The sequence below is a fragment of the Anopheles ziemanni genome, chromosome 2, assembly GCF_943734765.1.
Source record: "Anopheles ziemanni chromosome 2, idAnoZiCoDA_A2_x.2, whole genome shotgun sequence".
NCBI classification, from domain to species: Eukaryota; Metazoa; Arthropoda; class Insecta; order Diptera; family Culicidae; genus Anopheles; species Anopheles ziemanni.
In genome coordinates, this window is record NC_080705.1 from 59,488,506 (window position 1) to 59,511,022 (window position 22,517).

The 22,517-nt window shown below is 42.9% G+C and overlaps 3 protein-coding genes across 3 annotated transcripts; all 3 read right to left on the minus strand.

The window, feature by feature from the left end:
• Positions 1-5,001: 5,001 nt before the first annotated feature.
• Positions 5,002-5,637, minus strand: LOC131293980 (serine protease ami-like). The gene has a single exon (XM_058322030.1). It carries the CDS (start codon positions 5,635-5,637, stop codon positions 5,002-5,004), a length of 636 nt encoding a protein of 211 aa, XP_058178013.1.
• Positions 5,638-6,821: 1,184 nt separating this feature from the next.
• Positions 6,822-7,553, minus strand: LOC131293981 (serine protease ami-like). Its single transcript, XM_058322031.1, has one exon. It carries the CDS (start codon positions 7,551-7,553, stop codon positions 6,822-6,824), a length of 732 nt encoding a protein of 243 aa, XP_058178014.1.
• A 1,560-nt stretch (positions 7,554-9,113) lies between these two features.
• LOC131293982 (uncharacterized) lies at positions 9,114-9,798 on the minus strand. Its single transcript, XM_058322032.1, has 2 exons — positions 9,181-9,798; positions 9,114-9,134 (listed from the first exon to the last, which is right to left on the minus strand). The coding sequence occupies exons 1-2, from the start codon at positions 9,796-9,798 to the stop codon at positions 9,114-9,116; spliced, it is 639 nt and encodes a 212-aa protein (XP_058178015.1).
• Between the last annotated feature and the right edge of the window lie 12,719 nt (positions 9,799-22,517).

Below are 22,517 nucleotides of genomic sequence, written 5' to 3' on the forward strand. Positions count from 1 at the left end.
TCAACATTCGTCAGGTGTATAAATCCCGACCGCTGTCGGTTGTCGATCGTATCGGAGCTTTTCTCTGGCGCGGGGGGCAACCGCTTCCAATTTGTTCACTTCGGTTGCACTGACGGACGCGAGGTGGAAGTACAATATCGTATATGCAGCTGCATGGGAAATGCAGTGCAGTTCACGGCCCGGTATGGAAATGTCTCTATCTATCAACTGCTATTGGTTGTGAGGAATCAATGTGGTGGGTAGTTTATGAGCGCTAGAGTTGGGTGGTACAAAGTGCACAAAGCGAGCTATTGTTTCAGATGTTTTTCGATGATTAACGAAGCACGTCCTTTATGCAGTAACCACAATGTTGGCTTACATTTACCATGAGTGTTGTCGTTATGATTTTGATCCAATCCGATTGATGTACTGGTTCATATAAAATTACACCACCCGTAAAGCGGCGTTTTTATAACTACTGTATACGTAGTAATTTAATTTGATTATTTTTATTTTTATTAGAAATACAATAAGTTATCTTTCAAACTGAAAACACAATTAAGGTATTTTTATGCCAAGTTAAATATTATAAATGTCAAATGCCAATCAATTTGTTGATGTGATTATTTATTGAAGCGGCGTCCAATATATTCTCATACACTTTTGTCATAGAGGCGTAGTGCTCCCGTCATAGTTGATACTTTTTACATACACTCTGGTGCAAAATTGATCGGACAAAAAATGTGTTTAGTAAATTAGGTTAAAAGGGATGAAAAAAACTGTTTTCAATCATTTTTCAATTAGGTTTTCTTTGTTAAGATTGGATCTCAGTAAAATTAAATCAAAATACTAAATAATATTGTTTTCAAAACTTTCCTGAAACAAAAGACACAAAATAGTTCAAATTCAATGTGCATAAATGATCGAATGATGCAGAGATAACATTTTTTTTATTTAATAGTTGATTTATTTTACTGTTTTAGTAATGCATATTTCCTCATTTGTACTTAATAACGTCTGCCAAGCGTTTTGGCATGGATTCGAATAAATTGTTATTTGTTTCTAGACGTAGACAGTTCCATACAGCTTCGATCTGCTTCATTAATTGTTTCTGTTGGGGATATGCTTCTTTTGCAGTTCTCGTCCAATTTCATCTCATAGATGCTCGATCGGGTTTAAATCCGGGCTTTGGGGAGGGTGATTCACCACAGTTATGTTGTTTTTGGGTCAAATACTCTGTCACAAGCTTCGACTTATGCTTATGGTCATTGTCTTGTATGAACACAAAGTTGCTGCCCAGTCGATAGTTCCTGGTTGATTTTGAGATATTACGTTCCAGAATAACTCTGTAGTCTTCTTTGAACATAATCCCTTCAATGAAATCCCTGGTGGGCGTTCCAGCATAGAACAACATACCATGCTTAACAGTTCCACGCTTATTTTTTTCTAGCTCGGTACCATCAGTTCTCCAAACTCTAACACGTCCATCTGAAGCTCTAACGTTGAACGTACTTTCATCAGGCCACAGTACTTTTTTGCTTTTTATGCTCCTTGGCGTAGGCCAAACGCTTCAATCTGTTCTACTCACTTATGAATGGTTTTTCCCGAGATGTACGACTCTTGATTTCTACTTCATTCAAGGCTCTACTAATGGTGAACCGGCTTACAGGTTTTCCAATGATGGGTTCCAGATCAGCTGCTCACTTTTTGCCGTTTATGAACGGATCTTTTTTTAACAGCTTGTCCCAAATACTGCTAGTTTTGTTGTTAAAGAACCGGTGGGTGCCCACATCTGGGGCGATTTTCGATGCCGCCGATGGTTTTTTGTCGGGAAATGTTGTCCGATACCGTTGATTTCGGAATACCAAGATATTCAGCAATTTTACAAACAGTTTGTCCGCGTTTGTGATAAAGTAGCCGTTGAAGGCGTGCAACAAACGAAATTGAAAATTAAATAATTGATGTTTTAATTTGAGAATATTTGTTGATACACTCAACAGGGAATGTTCCTACTCATGATGGACATGGTGTTATTGGTGCCTGCTATGCCCGATCCTTAGGAAGTTCAGCTCACTTCATGAACTCTACTTCGTTCTCTACATAGGTGCGTTGGATTCCACGAATCAGTCTTGATCGAAATACAACTTTAGCTACCAACCTTCACCTTTCAGATGCCCTACAGCGGATGTAGTAAAAACAAATTGCCGAACAACCTCACCGTTAAAGTAAGGAAAAACTCCCTGCTTCAGTGCGTTCTGGGCCGCTGTTGACATTTAGTAGGCAATAAATATCCACCAGTTATCTTTTCATCGAGAACTAAGTGCAGCAGTACACGCGGTTAGAATTTGAGCATTGGCTTGGCAAAGTGGCTCCAGTGTGTGCACGAACGACGCGGGATCTGAAACACGCAGCTACGTTCAGAAATACTAATGCTGGTAAGTGCTCTAATTTTCTCATATCCGGAGCACGAGGAAAAACAAAGCAAATGGTCAGCAGTTGCCCAAGTTTTCCGAGCAGCCTCTAAACACCATGACTCCTACTTCACATTGGCGGGCACAAATTGAAATCTGTTAAGAATATTAACAGAGTTCCGCCGGGGTAAGGTGGAATAATTATTCAAGGTTTACTGCCACTAATATACACTGTTACACCCCGAAAGGAGAGAGAGAGGCTCCCTGCAGCGCACTGCAAACAAATGATCGCGTGCGTCGCACACCGAACCTGCCACCTCAAGACGCGGTGGCCGGAATGTACCAGTCATGCATTTTAATTCATTGCAAACGCTAGATGGTACTTCAACGCGTTTGCACCGGGCGTTTGAAGTAGTGATGAAGCAGGATTTTCTTGTTTCGGTTAACAACGTGCCACTCAATGTAGCCGCCAGCCTGCCGGTGTACTACGGTCGTTTGACGCAGGTTTCAAAGCTCGTTTCAAACAATGCATCCTCTAAGTCGGTGAGTGGCTCGTTAGTTATTATTTAGCATTTTCTTGGTGAAAGCAAATTTGTTGAACGAATGCATTAACACTCTGTTTCTTGAAATTAAAAGTCACGAGTGGGAAAACCAGTACTATACAAATGCATTAGAGAAGGATTGGAAGGTCAAAATTTATAAAAAGACGCACGCTGGTAGTATGGCGCAAGCATAAGTTTTTTCAATTAATTAAAGCTAGTTCACCGAAAACAGGGTAAACAGTACAATATTTTCGAGTCCTTTCTGAGAATGTAAGCTAACGTTGTATTTACAGTTTTAACCATCAGTACGGTTACTGATATCACCATCCCACCACGTTCTCTATGTATGAGTCGGTCTTCATGTTCTACAATCAAACGGGTTAGAAAATTCACAGGCCTTAACCTGAACATATGCCCATATTGAGCAATCCAATGCATTGAAGTCCGGACTGGTGGGAGGCCACCAGTTTTACTTTTGCTAAGGACGAACATTCCAAGTTATGTTTGACCAACCGATGTTGTTGAAAGAAATTTGAAGGCAATAATTATTTTGCACTAAGCCAACTGACAAGGTGGAAATTAGATTTATTTACTAAGGTTCCAAATCCTCACTGGTTGGCCCGGTTTTTGGTCTCCTTTTTATATCCCATCCCAGTGAGCTCCTAAAAGGCTCCGGTTTTCAAATTGTACCAATTAATGCCGAAATTTTAGACGACTTCAAAAGAGCCTTCACTTTCTTGTAAGTCACCTCCGGGTAGGCTTTCAGCAATTGTTGGCATGACCACTCATATGTTAATTATGACCAGCTGGTTTTTTTTCCTTAAGTTCTAGTGAAATGGCAAAGAATTTATATGTCTATGACTAACTTTAGATCAAATAATACGAGAAGCGTTATTCTTTATTTGATTAAATTGCACCTCAACCATCAATTGAATGAGTTATTTCTGCAGTCTGAAGACAAGCATTTGCAATTTTAAATTCATGTGTTGATTTTAGAATATATCCAATCCTTCAGATCCTGCGCACCTAGTCTTGTGGCAACAAAATCTGTTGGCGAGTCGTTATAATAGTCGCCGACCGAGAACAAGGCGTACAAGAGGTCGTCTGCTACAGCGGGAGCACCGGCATCGTTCCACCACAACACGTATTTCCTATCGTTAGTCGGGGTGACGCAGTATCCGTGCCCTATCGTGATAATCTGTCGGCTTAACTCTTCCCTTAAGCTGTAGACGCAATCGCTATCGGTGCTCAAAAGAAACTGTCCCATTTGTAGCTCTGACGTACCTTGGTCGTTCTGACCGTACGAGACTAATTCGGCTATCAGCTGATCAGGGTTCGTGCTGGCAAGCTTTATCGGCTTCACGGTTGGTCCGTACACGATTGCCTTCCTGAGCTGCAACAGACCAACGTTATTCTCCCAACCAACCCAATCGGGGTGTTTCCAGACTCGTTCTGATTCGTGCCAGTTGTTACTGGTGCTCAGCGAATCTCCGCCGATGACGGCACAGTAGTCACTCTCTCCAGAGGTGTACAACGCACTGGCGGAAGTAACGACCCACTTGGGTGCGAGGATGGCTCCATTGCCAACAACGGAGCGAGAGTGGGCTACGATCGCGACGAAGGGATACTGAGATCTTGATGCTTTGTCCGCACCGAGTATACGCATCTCACCAAGCACCGCCACTACACTCATTATCGTGAGGAGTAAAACCTGAACCAACGCCATAATCAACGTGCTTCGAACACTGATCTGTAAGAGCCCGAATGGTCCGGTTTTTATTCACAATATATTACAACAAAACTATAAGAGCTTCAAAGTCTTTCAAATCCATTAACACAACCATATTAGGTACGGAAAAAAACTTGATACGGTAAATTAAAACGTTTAATTTGTTAATCCGATCTGGCTGTGGTATTCGTTCAGCTCATGGCTTCATGTTTGAAGTAAAGGTGATTGAGAGCCTGCTGCTACCGATATCAAAACTTTCGATGGAACTAAAATCTGTATCGAGCGCCTTGTTTTTTTCACGAGTTTTTATTGAATTCTAGGATCAAATCTCATCTTCAACTCATGAGTTCATCATTGAATGGACCCAATTTCTGATCTCCGGGTCGCTAACTCTTGTTGCCATTAAATCTTTTTCGAGTGTAATGTCAAATAGGCCGTATAGAAGGTTGTCAACTACGATCGCACCACCATTGTCGTCAGATTCGAATCGGTACTCCTTACCATTAAGCGCAGCAAGGCAGTATCCATGACCCGTGCGAATCATATCCTTGCTAAAATATGTACTGAGAATATTCACACACGCATCATCGGAGCTTAGGACGACCTGCGCCTTTTGCATTCTCGTCGAGCCGGAGTTGTTTTCACCGAACGAGATCATCGTACCCACCAGGCCCTGCGGATTCACGGTAGCGATACTGATCGGTTGCACCGCGGCCGTGTACTTGATGGTGCGACTCAGCTGCATCAATCCGATATTATAGGTCCATCCAACCCACTCGGGATGCTTCCATACTCGTTCCGTGTCATACCAACTGCTGGAACTCAAGGTGTCGCCACCGATGACGGCACAAAAAGTCGACTCCGGAAACTGATACAACACGTTGCTAGTCGTAAGAACCCACTTGAATGAGACGATGACCCCGTTGCCGACAACGTAACGTGAATGTGTGACGATCGCCATGAACGGGAAGTCCATTCTCGATGCATCTTCGGCTTCGTATATGCGTAGTTGACCAAGCACCGTTGCAGGCTGCACGCAGGCTAGGGCGAGAAGTAACACTGGAACAAGCTCCATGATAAACAAACTTGTAAGCACTATTGCTCATATCAAGCCATGTTCTGGGTTTTAAATGCTCTACGTGTTGCAAATAGTTGCATTCGCTGCAGTAGTAATTCTGAGGGGATTTGACAAACATTTTACGAAAGGTTGCTCAATTGAATTAATTATAAGGCTCGCTGTGGCTGAGCTGTAGTACGAAATAGTTCTGATCATAAGTCTCGATTGTATTGGCACATGGAAATGTTAACCTGTCTACCAGTATTCCAGTTCAACAATCAAACGAGTTAGAAAATCAACAGGCTTTAACCTGAACATATGCCATATTGAGCAATCCAATGCATTGAAGTCCCACAAGTGAGGGCCGCCACATGCGGCCCGCAAGAACATCGCATCCGGCCCGCGATCCCTTTGAAGCAATACATCAAAAGTTTGGATCTTTGAGTATTAGCTTTTGTTTGAATAGCAAAATTTGTTTTGTTGAATTCAATCAATTGCAAGAGAACTGAACGAACGTCAATTTCAACAATTTCTGTAAGAAAGTGATACACAACTTTGATCCACATCACGCCGATATATTGCGGTTGACAAAAACAAAGATTTCACACAGATTTTCGAGACAAGCGAATAAATAGTGTTCATACAAAACAAACGTCGTGAACTACAAGAGCATTCTAAATAAAATAATAGATGTGGAGCAATAAGTTAGCAGTAGTAATAACGCTCATTTACGTTTTTTTTAATCTTTACCAAAATGCACAGTAGTGTTAAAGAAAATTTATCTTTTGCTGAAAATTGTAAATTTTATAAGAAGTAATATAATATTTAAAAAATTTGAAGGTGTTAAACACGATTGACTGTTTAGATCAAACCACACTGATAAGAACATATTTTCATCAATCCAATCAATTTTACGTTTTGGCCCGCGAACCTATTTTGGGGCGAAATGTGGCCCGCGAGGTCAAACGAGTTTGACACCACTGCCCTAGAGCCTCCTGCTACCGATATTAAAACTCTTGATGGAACTAAAATCTGTATAGAGCGCCTGTTTTCTTTTTACGAGTTTTTATTGAATTCTAGGATCAAATCTCATCTTCAACTAACTAGCTCGTCATTTGATCAACCCAACTTCTCATCTCCGGCTCGGTAACTCTTGTTGCCATTAAATCTTTTTCGTTTGTAATGTCAAATAGAGCGTATAAAAGGTTATCAACTACGATCGCACCGCCATTGTCGTCCGATTCAAATCGGTACTCCTTGCCATTAGGCACAGCAAGGCAGTATCCATGTCCCGAGCGAATGATATTCTGGTTAACATATGTACTGATAATATTCGCACACGCATCATCGGAGCTTAGGACGACCTGCGCCTTTTTCATTCTCGTCGAGCCGGAGTTGTTTTCACCGAACGAGATCATCGTACCCGCCAGGCCCTGCGGATTCACGGAGGCGATACCGATGGGCTGCACCACGGCCGTGTACTTGATGGTGCGACTCAGCTGCATCAATCCGATATTGTAGGTCGATCCATCCCACTCGGGATGCTTCCAGACTCGTACCGTGTCATACCAACTGCTGGAACTCAAGGTGTCGCCACCGATGACGGCACAGAAAGTCGACTCCGGAAACTGATACAACACGTTGCTAGTGGTAAGAACCCACTTGGTTGCGACGATGACCCCGTTGCCGACAACGTCACGTGAATGTGTGACGATCGCCATGAACGGGAAGTCCATTCTCGATGCATCTTCGGCTTCGTATATGCGTAGTTGACCAAGCACCGTTGCAGGCTGCACGCAGGCTAGGGCGAGAAGTAACACTGGAACAAGCTCCATGATAAGCAAACTTGTAAGCACTGTTGCTCATATCAAACCGTTTTCTGGGTTTTAAATGCTCTACGTGTTGCAAATAGTTGCATTCGTTGCAGTAGTAATTCTAAGGGGATTTGACAAACATTTTACGAACGGTAGCTGAATAGAATTGATTATAAAGGCCGATCCACACGCTCCGTTTTGCACAACGTTTTACCTGCGCAGTTCAGAACGTTGCAGGTAAAAGGTTGCGTGTAGACAGGAAAACTGCACAGTTTTGAGCTTGACGGGAGAACTGCACAGTTGCAACGATATCTGAGCAAATTTGCTTTGAAAACTGCGCAAACTTCTTGACTCAACCGGGCTGTACGAATATGTCGATGGATATTTTTGCTAATCACGCGATCTTTGGCAATGTTTCCCGAGGATTTCTAACGCAATTTATTGCTCTTTACCAGCTCAAGCTTTTCTTGTGTTTGGCGTGTAATATCGACGGATTACAGTAACAGGTTGAAAAGGGAGAAGCCTATGACGAATTAGTGGAAAAATACAAGGAAATTAATGCAGCTGCCAATAAGGATACAGTTGTGAAAAAGTCCATCCCCATGTAGGATCAAGTCCCGTCGGTTCTTCTGAGATATTAAAATCTTTTTTTTTTTTCAACAAACCAACAGGCAAAAGTTGGCCACAGGAGAACCTCCTCCATTGCGATATCATCAAAAACTGAGTAAAAGCACAAACAAGGCTGTACCGTCTGGAGGCTCACAATTGCAACGTTTTCATTCCGTCTTAAAACTGCGCAAACCGGAGCGTTTGCGCAAAACGGAGCGTGTGGACCGGCCTTAAGGCTCGCTGTGGTTGAACTGTAGTACGAAATAGTTCTGATAATAAGTCTTTATTGTATAGGCACATGGAAATGTTAACCTGTCTACGAATGCATATTGATGACATTGTTATTCAAATATTTTATTGATACCAGTACTTTGTCTTCGCTTTTCAAATGCATTGTTCAAATCTTTGCATGATTGCTGCATTTACATATCTATATTGGAGAAAGTAGTGGTGCTCATCAAACACGTAATGATAGCTATTCCAAGCACAGGGTATATATTAAAAGAAACGTTTTTGATGAAAAACAAAAAAAGTTAAACACGAAGCTTTTTACCTTGCTTCATTTGAGTAAGCCTTTAGTTTCGTTTATTTTAATGTGTTTGTTATCTAAGTCTATAAACAAATTATATGCCCGAAAAGATGTTAAAAAGAAAGTTTGCTTAACCCCGACAAATTTAATATATTCAGTGAGAAAAATAATACATAATCAGTGTACAATCGTGACATACATAAAGTATGCAACATACATAGAGTAAAAGAAAAACACACCAATAGCGTTATTTGCATTTTTATTAAACACGTTGGATAAGTATGAATGCTACGCATGTTTTATTCTTTTGATTTTTTTACCGTACGGATTGATCGGTTTCATTATCGGTATGACTGTTCTAACATTTCAGACATAAGAATAGTTTCCGAGAAGCATTGACTCGATCCACCCGTAAATTTCTGGAGTCCCAATTTTAGTAGCGATTAAATCTGTTGCCACTCCGTCTGCAAGATTTCCCATCGAAAAAACAGCGTGCACATAGGGAAGTACTATGGCCGGAGCGCCGACATCGTTGTACTCGAAGATTCGATTCCCTTGTAATAATTCATCGATACAGTAGCCTTGTCCACTCAGAATAACCTGTTTGTCGTGTACGTCCGATAGACGTTCGACGCATCTGCTATCGCTAGTCAACTTGAATTTGAACGATTGTAGATGCGTCGTACCTTCACTGTTCTTTCCGAACGAGAGAATCACTGGTCTCATATCTGGTGGGGACGACCGGGGTGTATGCACTATATTTATCGTGGGTCCTAAGACAAGTTCCTTCGCTAGATGCAGTAGTCCGACGTTGTAGAGAGAACCATCAAACTCTGGATGTCTGTAGATTCGTAACGTTCGGTAATATGTCCCTGTTCTCAGTGTGCTTCCACCGATGACGGCACAATACTCCGTATCTGGTCCTTCGTGAAAGGTGCTGGCAGCGGTCAAAACCCACCGAGTCGAGACAATTACGCCGTTTCCGGCTATCTGGCTGTAGAGGGCCACGATCGCCATGAAAGCATATCCTTCTATTGGAGAATCCTTAGCGCCGGAAATCGGAGCACTATCTACCGTCACTGATAACCCACAGCTTATCGCAACAATCAAAAGTAAAAACCTCGCCATCTTAGACCGGATCGTAGAACTTAAACGAGTTTTAGCTTATTGCAGGTGATTATATAGCATTCCCTTATCAGAATAGTTATAAGGGATTTGCTATGGTTTCCCTGTTATCGTTTGTATCGAATGTTCACCACTCTGGTTTTCGTGTTTTTTACTAACAACAATGGCAGCTAAATTTTCCATTCGATAATGTTATTGTTTTCTTGTTATAATATGTACATATATGAAGCAAAACAATATGCTGGTAGATATTAAACCGTTTTTACTACACTCCATTGGACACGATTGCTTTTTCAAGGAGGCTGTATTTGTTGTCATTTGATGGAAACCAGTCCATTCTGCAATAACCAAACATGTTTCGTATAAATAAGACTTACTTAATAATAATTTATTGTGAAGACAATCAAGCAGTTTATAGCAAAATAAAACTGACTGAGGGGGATCGCGACAACCGAGCTGAAGAGCCGATCAGTAAATTTGCCCATGAGCATCGGGTCTCTCCACCTTGATGGCGTGGGTTCGAATCCCAACCGAAACCGGACCCTTTCCTCGACGAGAGGAATGACTATCCACGTACTCAAAGGGAAAAAATCTTGTTAGCCCATAACGGAAACAGGAATGACTATGACGGTCGTTACGCTAAGAAGAAGAAGAAGAAGAAGAAGAAGAAGAAGAAAAAGAAGAAGAAGAAGAAGAAGAACAAGAAGAGGTGGATCTCATATTTCCAACAAACTCCTTACAAAACTATGTGGTTTCTGATTGCTGGTCCCATATTGCATTCGTGTGAAACTCAATGTTCCCTTTTCGATTTGAGACGGTTGTAAGAGCTACCTAGTAATTTATACGGTTGGTTTCAGGTAGCTGGTGTGTGCTGAATAACAAAAAAAAATGGAACCCTTGGATTTAAGAACAGCTGAGCACCACCGATCTATAACCTACCTTTATGATAGGAGCTCTATTCGTAGACATAAATTATCGTATGTGCTTAATTTAGCAAAGAAATGAAAATTATCCAAAGCAACTTAATTTTCTTTTTTAATAACTTATATCAAAGCATTGAGAAACATTTAAGTCAAACTAGTGACTAGTTTGAAATTACTTCGAATTGAACAGTTTTATCGACTCGAAATTTCTGGAATGCCTCAAGCAACATGTTTGCTATCGTTCTGCCGAAAACTGGATTTTTATTTTTATTCTTAGTATTTTTTTACAGCATTTTTCGATTTATATCCCTTAAATCTACAACCGCCTGTCTGGGTAAGCCATACGTTTTGTAGAGGAGTTTACATTTTATCTGTACCATCACAATGATCAATAGGTGCACCCTCGGTTTTTGTTTTCAACATGGCGTTTAAAATTTATATTGAAAACAATCCTAATTTATCTAAGACGCACTATAAAGACTGTTTTGCAACAAGTCAGTGAACAATTAGCAATGGAAGAAATTCGATGACGATCTACAAATATGCAAACTATGTGACATTTTGGACCACGCAGCGGCATCGAAAGCATACTAGGTGAACTTTCATCATTTGTTGCACAAAATAATAAATTATCAACAGCAAGAAAATCATCATGCAACGGGTTGAATTAAACACAAAGGAAACTGTTATTGTGTGAAACAAAACTATCGAATTTATGTATATGGGCTAAGCTTTAAAATGTTAAGGCTTAAATATAAGATGTAACAATGTATGATTAAGGATTTCCTCCAGATATGCCACTGAGTTTACTGAGGAATATGAACATTTCAAAAACGTTAAATTTAATTAAAAAAATATTTCTAATTCTTTGATACTTCAATTTATAAGCAAACATTTGTTAAGGCACCAAGAAGTTACTTCACCAGAAAGTTAAGAAGTACTAGTATAAACAAACACAATTACTTATTGAAAATGTATGGCTTACAGAGTTGGCGATTGTAGATAAAATATATTTGAATGAAAAAAAAACTTACTTATAGATTTTTTTTATATTATTATTCAAATGGGATGTGTTACAAAACATTCTTAAGTATCATCACAGAAAATTTCAACTCACTACGGCATCTAGAACAAAAGATATAAGCTTTGAAGCACAGCAAAAAGTTAACTCCCGTACAAAACGTATGGCGTACCCGGGTAGGCGGTGGTATTTTAGCGTAGATATTTTTGGGTCGTAGACCTGAACACGTTGCCGTCCGGATACACGCATAGGTGTAATGGTATCCGAATGGGTTTGCATCCGATCACATCATTTTGGTGTGCTGTCAACGATGTCACCTAACACCCGCCTCATCCTATTAGATGTAAACGAACATCAAATGCAATGTAAAGAAACTTCACTGGGTACGTTGCTATTCGTACGTAAATTTGAATAAAGAAAGAAAAGGAATGATTAAACAAGGCGACCAGATACGGTGAGAACTGGTGCTAACGCGCCGGGCGTAAAGCGTTGTGATACCGTGAATTGTGCGGACGTCAAAGTGTTAAGGGGAACGGTTTTGGATAAACATATGCACAAATGTCTGAATGTACACACATCAGCTGGCGCTGCCAGATCCTTTCAGGATTGATTCTTTCCATTCAAATATTTTTCATTGGTAAAAATCAATACTCCAAGGATCACAGCACGCTTAATAATCCTATGCGTATGTGGATAGTCAGTCCTCTCGTACAGGGAAGGGTCCGGTCTCGATTGGTATTCAAACCCACGCCATCAAGGTGGTGGGAACCGGCGCTCACGGGCCAATTTGATAACCGTCGTAAACGCTCTGCAGTCGTATCGTAAGCCTACTTTCATTCTATCTAACTAGCTTAATCTATGTGATAGATTACGCTTAGCAACTCTATCTGAATCCGATGAAGTACGTGGATTGAACTGTGAATATCGACAATGATTTTAAGAGTTAAGAGTTTTTCATAATTTACTCAGGAAACTCGTCTGACAAAATGAGCTGACAACAGCAACCGATCCAATGATTCCGATCGAATAGCTAAAAGAACAAACACATTTCCTTCCGTCCTTTTTTGCAGCAATAATCAATAGCGTTGACAGTATCTTCCCCCCGCGGGAGCAGAACAGGAGGACATTTCAAAACACGGATTAATTTGTCGTTATCTGTGACGAACACTTTTGATCCAGCATCTGCTAAGCGCACGGGGGAATGGTGTGAGCGTCTGCCGAGCAGTCGAGATAATCGAAATATCATCGATACCGAACCAATTCGCCAGCATTCCACCTTCGGGTCGTAGCGTTTGACCCAAGTGATAGCGCTGTGCGGCGGGCAAGGAGAGTCAGGAAGTGACAGAGGCGTACGGAAGGAACTTCTGTTATTATCGTTCGAAACCCGTGCCGGAAAGGGCGAAACCGGGGAGTCAGTTGTGTTGGCAGTTTCGGCCCGTCTTCGCATCGGAGTGCGGCTCGGAAAGCGATCCGTCAGCCTCGAGGGCTTTGAGTCCCTTGATTCCCGAGTTGCCTACCTTTTCCTTCTTCTACTCGCGTGCCCTCAGGTCGCCACCGGTGACAGATCAACAGCCCTCGTAATGCGAGCGTCGCTTTCTGGCTGTTTCCGCAAATTTCGGTGGAACATCCTTCCGGCTCAATCAGTTCGTGTGCAAAGGGCGGGCAAGCGAAAGGCAGTAGAGAACGAGAGAGCAAGATCCCGCATCCTCCTGCACCCCTTTCCGTCAACAAACCCGCCCTGTTAGAGGTGAAATGGAGAAATGGCATTGCTGGCGCTCCCCGGAAGCAACGCGAAACCGTGGCCCAACTTCACCAAACGGAAATCCAATTTAATTTTGACATTCTTTCAAATATTGATGAAGCAGCGAAATGTGTTTCATTATTGTGCCAGGCACCAAACCGGGGCCGAGTCTCGGCTAACGCCACCGGATGGGATGAATCTTTTCGGTTTGACGGTTTAATTTTACCGACCGTGGAATGACACGGTCGTTACGGTGACTGATTCACGGTTGGAGCGCGCCGAAGTCGGAAGCGTTTTTTGGGTGACGCATCCGAGAAGAGTCGCATCCAGCCAGGTCTCTGTGCGCTGCTCCAGCCTGCGACGAGCCCAAGGTCGTGATGGAGGTTCTATGCGAGCGCTTCAAACAGCGGCACCGAGCAATGATGAGATAATGAAACTGTGACTGAGTCCCACGGCTAGTCAAAAGGCTGGTATCGTTCGATTTGACAGCAGTGTATTGGCGAGGGACTGGGAACGGAAATTCAAAATCAATTACAGTAACTAAGTACTATCGACGCTTGCACGATTGGCACCGTTATGGTTTGGAAAAGAAAATCGATGATACTCTTGTAGAAAATCACCTGCAAACGAGGATTTAGACTAATCAGCTTCTCGAGTTAACATTTGAATACATTGCTTTGGAATCTTGTTCGAATGCTCTTTAGCCCGATTCGTCAAATTTTAAAAATATTCAAATCGATAGACGGCTACTTTTTAGTGTTCTATCTGTTGGTTATCTTTTTTCGATTTTTTGATTTTTTTGATTTTGATTTTTTGATATACCAGTTCATCATTCCGCTAGGTCTGTGTTACGCAAAACATGGTCGAATTTAAACTAATTTTAACTGTTACTAATTTCAAAATGTTACATTTAAATTCAGAAATAAGTGAAAGACCTACTAAAAACGTTAAGCGACCTACAACACATAGTTTTATATTTTTACGATTACACATGATGCAAGAAATCGTTCTGTGCTTTGTTCCATTGTTCAGTTGGCGAGCATTTCTATGCGTTCTTATTGAAATTACAATGGCTCAAAAGGTTTTGTTACTTTAGATCTTTGAGGTCGATATTTTGATGTTAGTTTTCAGCGCAAACATATTATATTATTTATCAAAGATGGCGTATTTGCTTTTTAGCACCTTCTTTCGGGGTTTAGAAGAAATACTGGTGGTTGTTTGCGATCGAAATATTAAAGTTGAAAATTGTATAGCGACCTTAAACTTCCGCTGTTTGTATTCTAGTGTTAAGGAGGATTTAAAAATTTTGACCGGGAAATACCCTGTTTGGAAATGAAGTTAGCTCGGTTTTTAAGATTAAATCATCAATTTTTCCCTTCATGGAATCTAAAGAATTGACATTAATAAATACATGGGCTTATCAACAGTTGTCTATGGTGACAGGGTGTGGTTTGTTGAACATGAATGAGTTGGTGAAAATAGTTTTCTTTCAATTTTGTGAACCAATGACTTGAAAACTGAAAGCTTTTTCAATTACTTAGACCTAAAAGAGTCTATTTAATACCTAAAGAATATCAATATTGGAAGAACAAAGTTTGCAACTCTCGATACATCACGCAGTGTACACAAAAGAAACTCTGTTTCAATAGCCAGACGTACGTTGCTGAACAAGGAATTCGAATGGGAATGGTTCCTTGTTTTTGTGTGTGATAGTTTATGAGCCGTTTTGTTTATGTTTCTGCAGGAATCAAATTCATCCGAACGTGGTTCGATGCAGAAAAATTCTTCTCCATGCCGTTCTTTCGAATCGGGTGATGAGTTAATCTCGTTCACTTTACAGGATGCGTGCTGAAACCATTTCTTCGAGAGTGCCAATGAAATGGGACACCGTATGCAGCTGTTTAAATACACTTGCCTCCACTGGCCCACCAACCCTCCTATTCCCTCGTGCTCGGTCGATAGGGCACCGTCAAGGGCTGATATCAACGCAAAGACCATTGAGCTCTCATAAGCTCCATTTCGATGGTTCTCGATGGGTCCGGCAGCTGGATGGTAGCGCGTAACTTGAGCCCGGAACCACTTGCCAGTTTTGTTACACTCAGACACACACACACACACACACACACACACACGCGCACACGCAAAGATCACCCTACGAGAGGATGCCAGCCTGAGTCGATTAGCTGAAGAGAGCCTTTCAGCACATTTGCCCGTAGTGCAGACCGGTGCACGACCCTCGAGAGCTCTCGAGGATCTAATGTTTGCCTGCCGGTTTCCTTGCGTTGCTGGCCGAGATACCATCCGTTCGGTCCGAACCAGGCAGTAAGTGGTGTGGGCGCAGCGCCCACTGTGCACTCCTGATTGCATTGCGTTGCATTTGCGGCCGGGTTGTGCTTGCGGGTGTGGGTTTCCTTTCGCTGCGGATACTATTATCATTTTATCGAACAGTTACCAGTAATCCGGGTGGAAGGAAAACGAAACCAATAGCACACACACACACACACGCACGCACGGGAAAAGGCGTCGAAGCTGTGCCAGCGTGGTGGTTGTTTGCGATCGATTTGGCCCTCGGAAGAATGTCGAAATTGGACCAACCGTCGGAATGTCTCCGGTGAATTTCGGAATGCCGAGCCGGCTACGACACGCGGGGGTGTTGCGGTGAGCGGGGGCAATGCAGTAAAACCGAACCGGCACGACATGCAACGGCATGCTTTACAGCCACTTGCGGTTATTTTTCTCGAACCGTGGAAATGCTCCACCGGTGCCGATTTTTACTAGAAAGAATATTTTCCACCCAATTCAAGCACTTGAGGACGTGTCGTGTAGCAAATTATGCATCGCAACGCTGGGAAGGCTTTGGCGCGTTACCGACGATGTGTCCGTTGTTGACCGAGGAAAACGACCCCGCCAGGGCGGTGATTTATGCCCAAGCCCATGCAAGTGGGGCACCATTCGATACCTAATTTTGTCTGCAAAGCGACCGAAGAATGGATCGAAGGAAAATCGGGTAGGTTGAGGCCAACATTGAGCCATTTTGGCGAATTGAAGTAAAATCACGTACTTCAACCAGAACTCCCTCCGCTGCTGCTGCTGCTGACCTTCCGGGCCGTAGGAGTCAGAGATTACCGACCCGGTTTCATGTTGCCCCCATTTCTTGCCACGCTTGTTACCGACATTCCAAAACGGGCCCTGAAGACTCGAGCCGGAGACATTCTGGCAAAGCTGGGGAGTGAAGAAATTTATTACTCCGAAGTACGAAAAGCAATCACGATAAGCTATCGCCGGGCGAACAGGTATTACGCCCGCATACTCTCACCGACCGACACACACACACGCTCGCCGACTCTCGATATCCTTCGGCGAGATTGGCGACAAATGGCGCCGCGTAGGGAGGAAACATAAATCACCGCGTCATCGTCTATCAGCCTAGATCCTGGCTTCACGGGCGTTGGCAAATATGAGTGAGCCTTATCACCGTGTAGCGCCTCAATCTAGGCACTTGTTTTCGGTATCGGTCGTGTCTTTGTGCTGAGGCCACACACTCACCCACGCAAGGAAATTGCCCTCGGCGAACCCCAAACCTTCCGGTGGAAAATTAGAAAACCAATTAAACCGTTAAGCTTCCGACGTAAATGCTAATGCCGTGTAATTCGTTGTGAAACGGCCATCAAATTTGAGACCCCCAGACCAGCTTTCGGGAAACATGGAGATCCACGGGGCTTAAGCGGTGGGCCCACGTTCTGCCGGTATGTGACGGTCGGTTTAAGAACTTTTAATCGTTTCGCATAACTATATTCTTCGCCTTCGTTTCACAAAAGCATCGATAAAAGACAGACATGAAATGTGTGCGAGATAGACAAATTTTATCCGCAATAAACGACGGATGATCTGCCGATCGTCGCAACAAGTTGGGCTGTAAATAAGGGGCTACTGGGCTGGTTTTGAGGGGGAGGGGGCAAAGATAAATATAATAATGCTTAACAGGGGGCCGGAATCATTAAACGCCCATCAACCTGTTGCGTTATCATCTTATCGTGCGACGTACCGCATCAAAGAGCGTCCGTTAAAAACGAACGTCCCCTTTTCGACGCAGTCAAACAATCGTTCCCGGGGACCGGTTCGCGAAGTTCGCGTGGCTTAAAATTCACCTCACGGGCGCGCCTCGGTGGTCTTTAAGATTTGGCCCCCTCACCGCGAAACGAACCACCGGTTGCGCCCCTCGATGGAACCTGAGCGAAATATCCGTCAAGTTTAAAATTGTAGGCACACCGTTGGGGGGAACGCACGGAACACGGGTCGAATATTGTACGCACGTTTGGCACCATCGTGGCCTCGGAAAAACCCGAAACCCTGCAGAACTCTCCCCTCCCCCCCAGCGGGCACCCCCGTTGAGGAAAAATTCAATTCGTCGCAATTTAACGGATGGAACGTGATTGAATGCCATGAAAACTAATTTAATTACGGTAAACTAATTAATGGCTCCGCTTGCCCCGGATCGGGCTTCGCTTTCGAGGGTTTGGCCCGAGGTTTGGGATGTTTTCTTTTCATGCACATCGTTCACTGGTTCGTCCGCTGTACTTGTTGCTTTCTTGCCTTTTACTTTACCCTCAGGCTTGCGGTTTGCGTACGATTTAACCCCAGAAACTGGCTTTACTTTAAACAATTCTAGTACATCGATAAAACACTTCAAAGCACCGAAACCTGTCGAGAACATAACACATGCCATGGCGCATGAAATCAAATTACTCTCCTAACCACCTTGCTTCCCCTCTTAACCCGGTTAGGAAAACGCCAAACGGAAGAGCTGCTTGCGAGGCAATTCGGCACTGCAGCGGCATTATATTGTCGTCCGTCCGGGAAAAGGAAGCGAGAAGAATCTCTTTCTGGTTAACAAAATTTAAATAATGCAGCAAAACTAAGCGGCCAGAATGGAAACCGTCGCCGTAGCAGAATGGTGAAATGGCAGTCGGTAAATGTTCGCCGACAAATGCATAAAGATGGCACTTGCAGCTGGCCGGGGAGCAGCAGCATTTCCGACCAGTCAGCTCGAAAGAGTTTTCTCGCCGGGGGGTTTTTTTTGGCTTTCCCTGGGCATCCATTGCGGGTAAAATGGGCCACTTTTCCCCGCCCCGCCGCTGGAATGCTAATTGATGCAGCTGAAGACGCTTACAGATACGGCATTACGGAGGAAGTAAAGTTTAGTAGCTATGCGTCGCAGCGACAGCAGGGGGCAATTTCGGAAACGTATGGCGCCATAAAAACTCCGACCCCGAGAAGGTGTTTCCCCTTGCCCTTGGGGAGAGGGCGGGGGGAGGTATGTGGAAAAATGGAAATTGTACTGCAGTTTTGGGAAATTAATACGACAGTCCGCGTGCGGATGCTGGCAACGCGCGTTGGCAACGGAAGGAAAATAAAGCAGTAGAAACAATGTTGAAAAAAACTGGCGAAGCAAATAAAAGGCCGCCAGCACAACAAACAATTGGCCCCCGCTGGAACCGGTTCTTCCAGTCGGGCCATTCGAGCGGTAATCGGGCAACATTCGGTGGATGTACCGCTGCCACCCGGCTAGGCGGTTCCCATTATCGCACCACGGGGCGATCATCATTATCGTTAGCATCATTAACAACAGCAGCATCATAAATTCGGCATAATTCACTCCCGACACGGCTCGATGAAGTGACGAGCCGGGATAGTGTTTGTACATGTGCACCTCAAACAATGGGTCTCGGTGAGCGTTGGAAAAATTAAAACAGGATTGAAAAAAACGGCAAACACGCACACACACCGCACCGAAGGCGATCAGTTTTACGGTAAAACGCATGTTTTCCCTAAAGGTTGGAGCATCGGCGTGGAGCGTGCAGCCGTACTTTCCCTCCACGAGGGAAATGTGGTTCACACGTTTACAATCACACGACCAGCACCGTTGGGGACGAAATAATAGTGCCGAACATGTTTGACAACGGCACCGGAGGATGCACAGAGCTCTCTCTTTCTCTCTCCCTCGCCGCTTTTCTGAATAAAGATGACCACAGGTAACGGAACCGAAAATGTACCAGCGCACAATGGGTCATGGTAAAAAAACCAAGGGGGTATTTAAAAATTTTGATTAATTTTGATTAATTTTTCGAAGCTGCATACATTCATGTGACATAATGGTACAATTTAATACGATATTTGAAAAACTATATCCCTCAACGAATAGCGTTGCTTTGAAGTCTTGTTTTCAGTATCTTCTCTCTATCCGATTGATGCGTACCAAGCATTGGGTCATGCAAATACTGGTAATACTTTTACTTAAAAGCCTGTATAACAAAAAACAACGAATTCGGGCTGCCAAACTGTTTAATGATTCTTTTGCTTATGTAGTTAAAAGTTTGTGCACGCGTTTTGATACCCTCTGTTATCCAATATCATAGCTTTTCTAAATTTTCATTTCAGTCGTTTTCGAACAAAAACCAGTTATATTAACGGTTGCAGCTATTCAAACGAGATAATTGTGTTAAGGGGGTCCGCGACAGCCGAGCGGTAGCGTCGGTTAGAAAATCGGCCCATGAGCGCCGAGGCTCAGCACCTCGACGGCAAGGGTTCGAATCCCAACCGAGACCGGACCCTCCCCTGTACGAGAGGACTGACTATCCACGTACAACAGGGAAACAAGTCTCGTAAGCCCTTAACGGGCAGGCATGACCAAGCTGTCGTTACGCCAAGAAGAAGAAGAATTGTGTTAACATCTTTAAATTATATCTTTTCAACATGCTGATAATTTTAAAATTTTGATGTGTTTAACAAAAACCTTTTCAACTTTGACACATCACAACTGGAACATTGAGCGATATTTCAAATTAATAGTAAGATTTTTAATTACTCGACTATTCTACTAACATTTGAAGTAATAACCATTTCTATTCTAACATTTTTTTCTAACAAATAAAGGCCACCTCTTATCCCATTGTGCAGCGTGGGAAATCCCTTTTGGACTTGCTGCTCCATCGCTCGAATCGAAACATTCGTCCTGAGGGTTTCGGATCGAAAAATCGAGGAGGAAAATAAAGTGAGCGACGATAAAATGAAATGGTTTAATCCTTTCTGTTTGGTATCTGTCGTTTTTTTCTCGTTTCTGTGTGGGCAAGGTTGACATTGATGCTATCATCCAAAAACCCGAACAGTGGGAGGATTAATTGGATAGCAGACAACACCCAGACTTCGATTCAGATGGACACCTTCATTTGATAGCAATTTATAAAGTCGCTTTGCGCAGGCCTTTTTTTATTTTAATTTCTGGGGAGAAACATTCGAACGGTACATAATTCATTTCGATTATTCAAAAAGGAAGCCAATTTTTATCGGTCCAATTTTTCCTAATCAATAGCAAGCGAGCAGTGGGCAGTGATAGAAGCTGGTGCAAAAACCAACAAAAAGAAAAGCCACATCTGTCATGGCAAATGACAGCAATTTAACGTCCCGTTTGTCGGTTGACATTTACGTTTGTCACTCAAAATGTTCCACCAAACCTGAAGCCGCAGAGGAATGTTACACTAGAGAAAAAATCACACAAAGTGGGAATAAAATGTATTCGGTTTCTTTTTCAGAACATCAAGCCTGTAAAAGCCATTCACCGATTATCAGTAATCGAGCATTTACATTTCTTTTTTCGTTCCGTCAGAAATGCCATTTCGCTTCGTCAAACGAAAATCAAATCATCGTTCAATTCGGGCTGAGCGCTCTCGACACCAAGTGCAGCAAGTAAACATGGCTTCATCGGTCCATCTGTCCGATCGTGGTTGGTCCATTTCCGATTCCGGTCCCTTTCCCCCGGTTCGTTTCTTCCCCTTCCTTCTGCGTTCGCAACAAATATCAATATATCCTTCCGAACGCATGTTACGCAAAATTGCGCTCAACTTAATGGATGTTTTAATTGATTAATAAATTGTGCTCGGTGCACTTTTCACTCGACGTAACCGGCGGGGCACACAATTTGAGGTTGAAATTTCATTTATTTCGATTTCTGACATTTTCGCGGTTGATGTTCTTTCTTTGTGTTTTCGCACGGTAAATGTTTTTTCATCAAGAGAGTGAATGTTTTGGAAACATGTTGTCGCGGTGGAAAGATAATTCCAATCGCATTGGAAACCGAGTTCCCTTCCCCAACTCTAACGGATGGCATCTGAAGTTTTGGAAAGTAATCGAAATAGAACGGACGCTTTCAATTCTGTCGTTCTACGTATAGGCTTTGCAAGAGAACTGTTTGGGGGAAATATCGAATGACATACTCGGTATTATCTATAAATATGGATGATGATAATGCTGATTCCATTGCAAACCGTTGGCTTACGGCAACTGATGGCAGCCGTCGGTTAAGGATGCCGGTTCCAGATGAAAAGAGATCCCGTTGCGAGGCAGGCGGACTTTATGCTAGTGATTGCAAATGGAATAAAAAATCGTTTTAAAAATCGCCAATTTAAATGACAGCTGAAAAAAAGACTTTGAGGCATTTTTGAGCCCATTTTTGTTCGTGTTCAACTAACATTCGAACGATAAATGGATTCACCCATTCGGGGCCAGGTGAAAAAGGGCCGCGAAGGAGAGGGCAGGCCCTGAAGCACTGAAGGACGCCTGGCTAGGGGTCCCGAATAATAGGATGAATAATAATTTCTGCATTAAAACAATATTTTTCGCCGCTCCACGTGCATTCAAATTTAAATTTATTATTAATCTCATTATAAAACGAAAAATATTTATTCAATTATGTTCGCCTGAGTGTTCCATGATTTATTTAAATGCTCTATCAGCGCACATTTGCATGGGTTGCGTACGCGATTGCGTTGCGTTGCGACCTCCCCGCGCGCACGGAGACACTCATGAACTTTTCAATTGCAGCTGCCGAGTATTCCCCTTAGGAAATGGAAACAGACCAGAGATAAAAAGGGATAACAATTGATAACGTTTGCACTTTTCGACAACTCTTGGCTAGGAAGATTTTATGCATAAAATCACCTTTTGCAAAAGAAAACTCAACTATAGTTAAAATTTAAATGGT

Excerpts from the sequence above, each read along its gene's own strand:
- LOC131293980 (XM_058322030.1), bottom strand. The coding sequence starts at position 5,637 with ATGGACTTCCCGTTCATGGCGATCGTCACACATTCACGTTACGTTGTC.
- LOC131293981 (XM_058322031.1), bottom strand. The coding sequence starts at position 7,553 with ATGGAGCTTGTTCCAGTGTTACTTCTCGCCCTAGCCTGCGTGCAGCCT.
- LOC131293982 (XM_058322032.1), bottom strand. The coding sequence starts at position 9,798 with ATGGCGAGGTTTTTACTTTTGATTGTTGCGATAAGCTGTGGGTTATCA. Across the intron at positions 9,135-9,180 it reads ATGTCGGCGCTCCGGCCATA|ACGGAGTGGCAACAGATTTA; the intron begins GTACTTCCCTAT and ends GAAATCTTGCAG.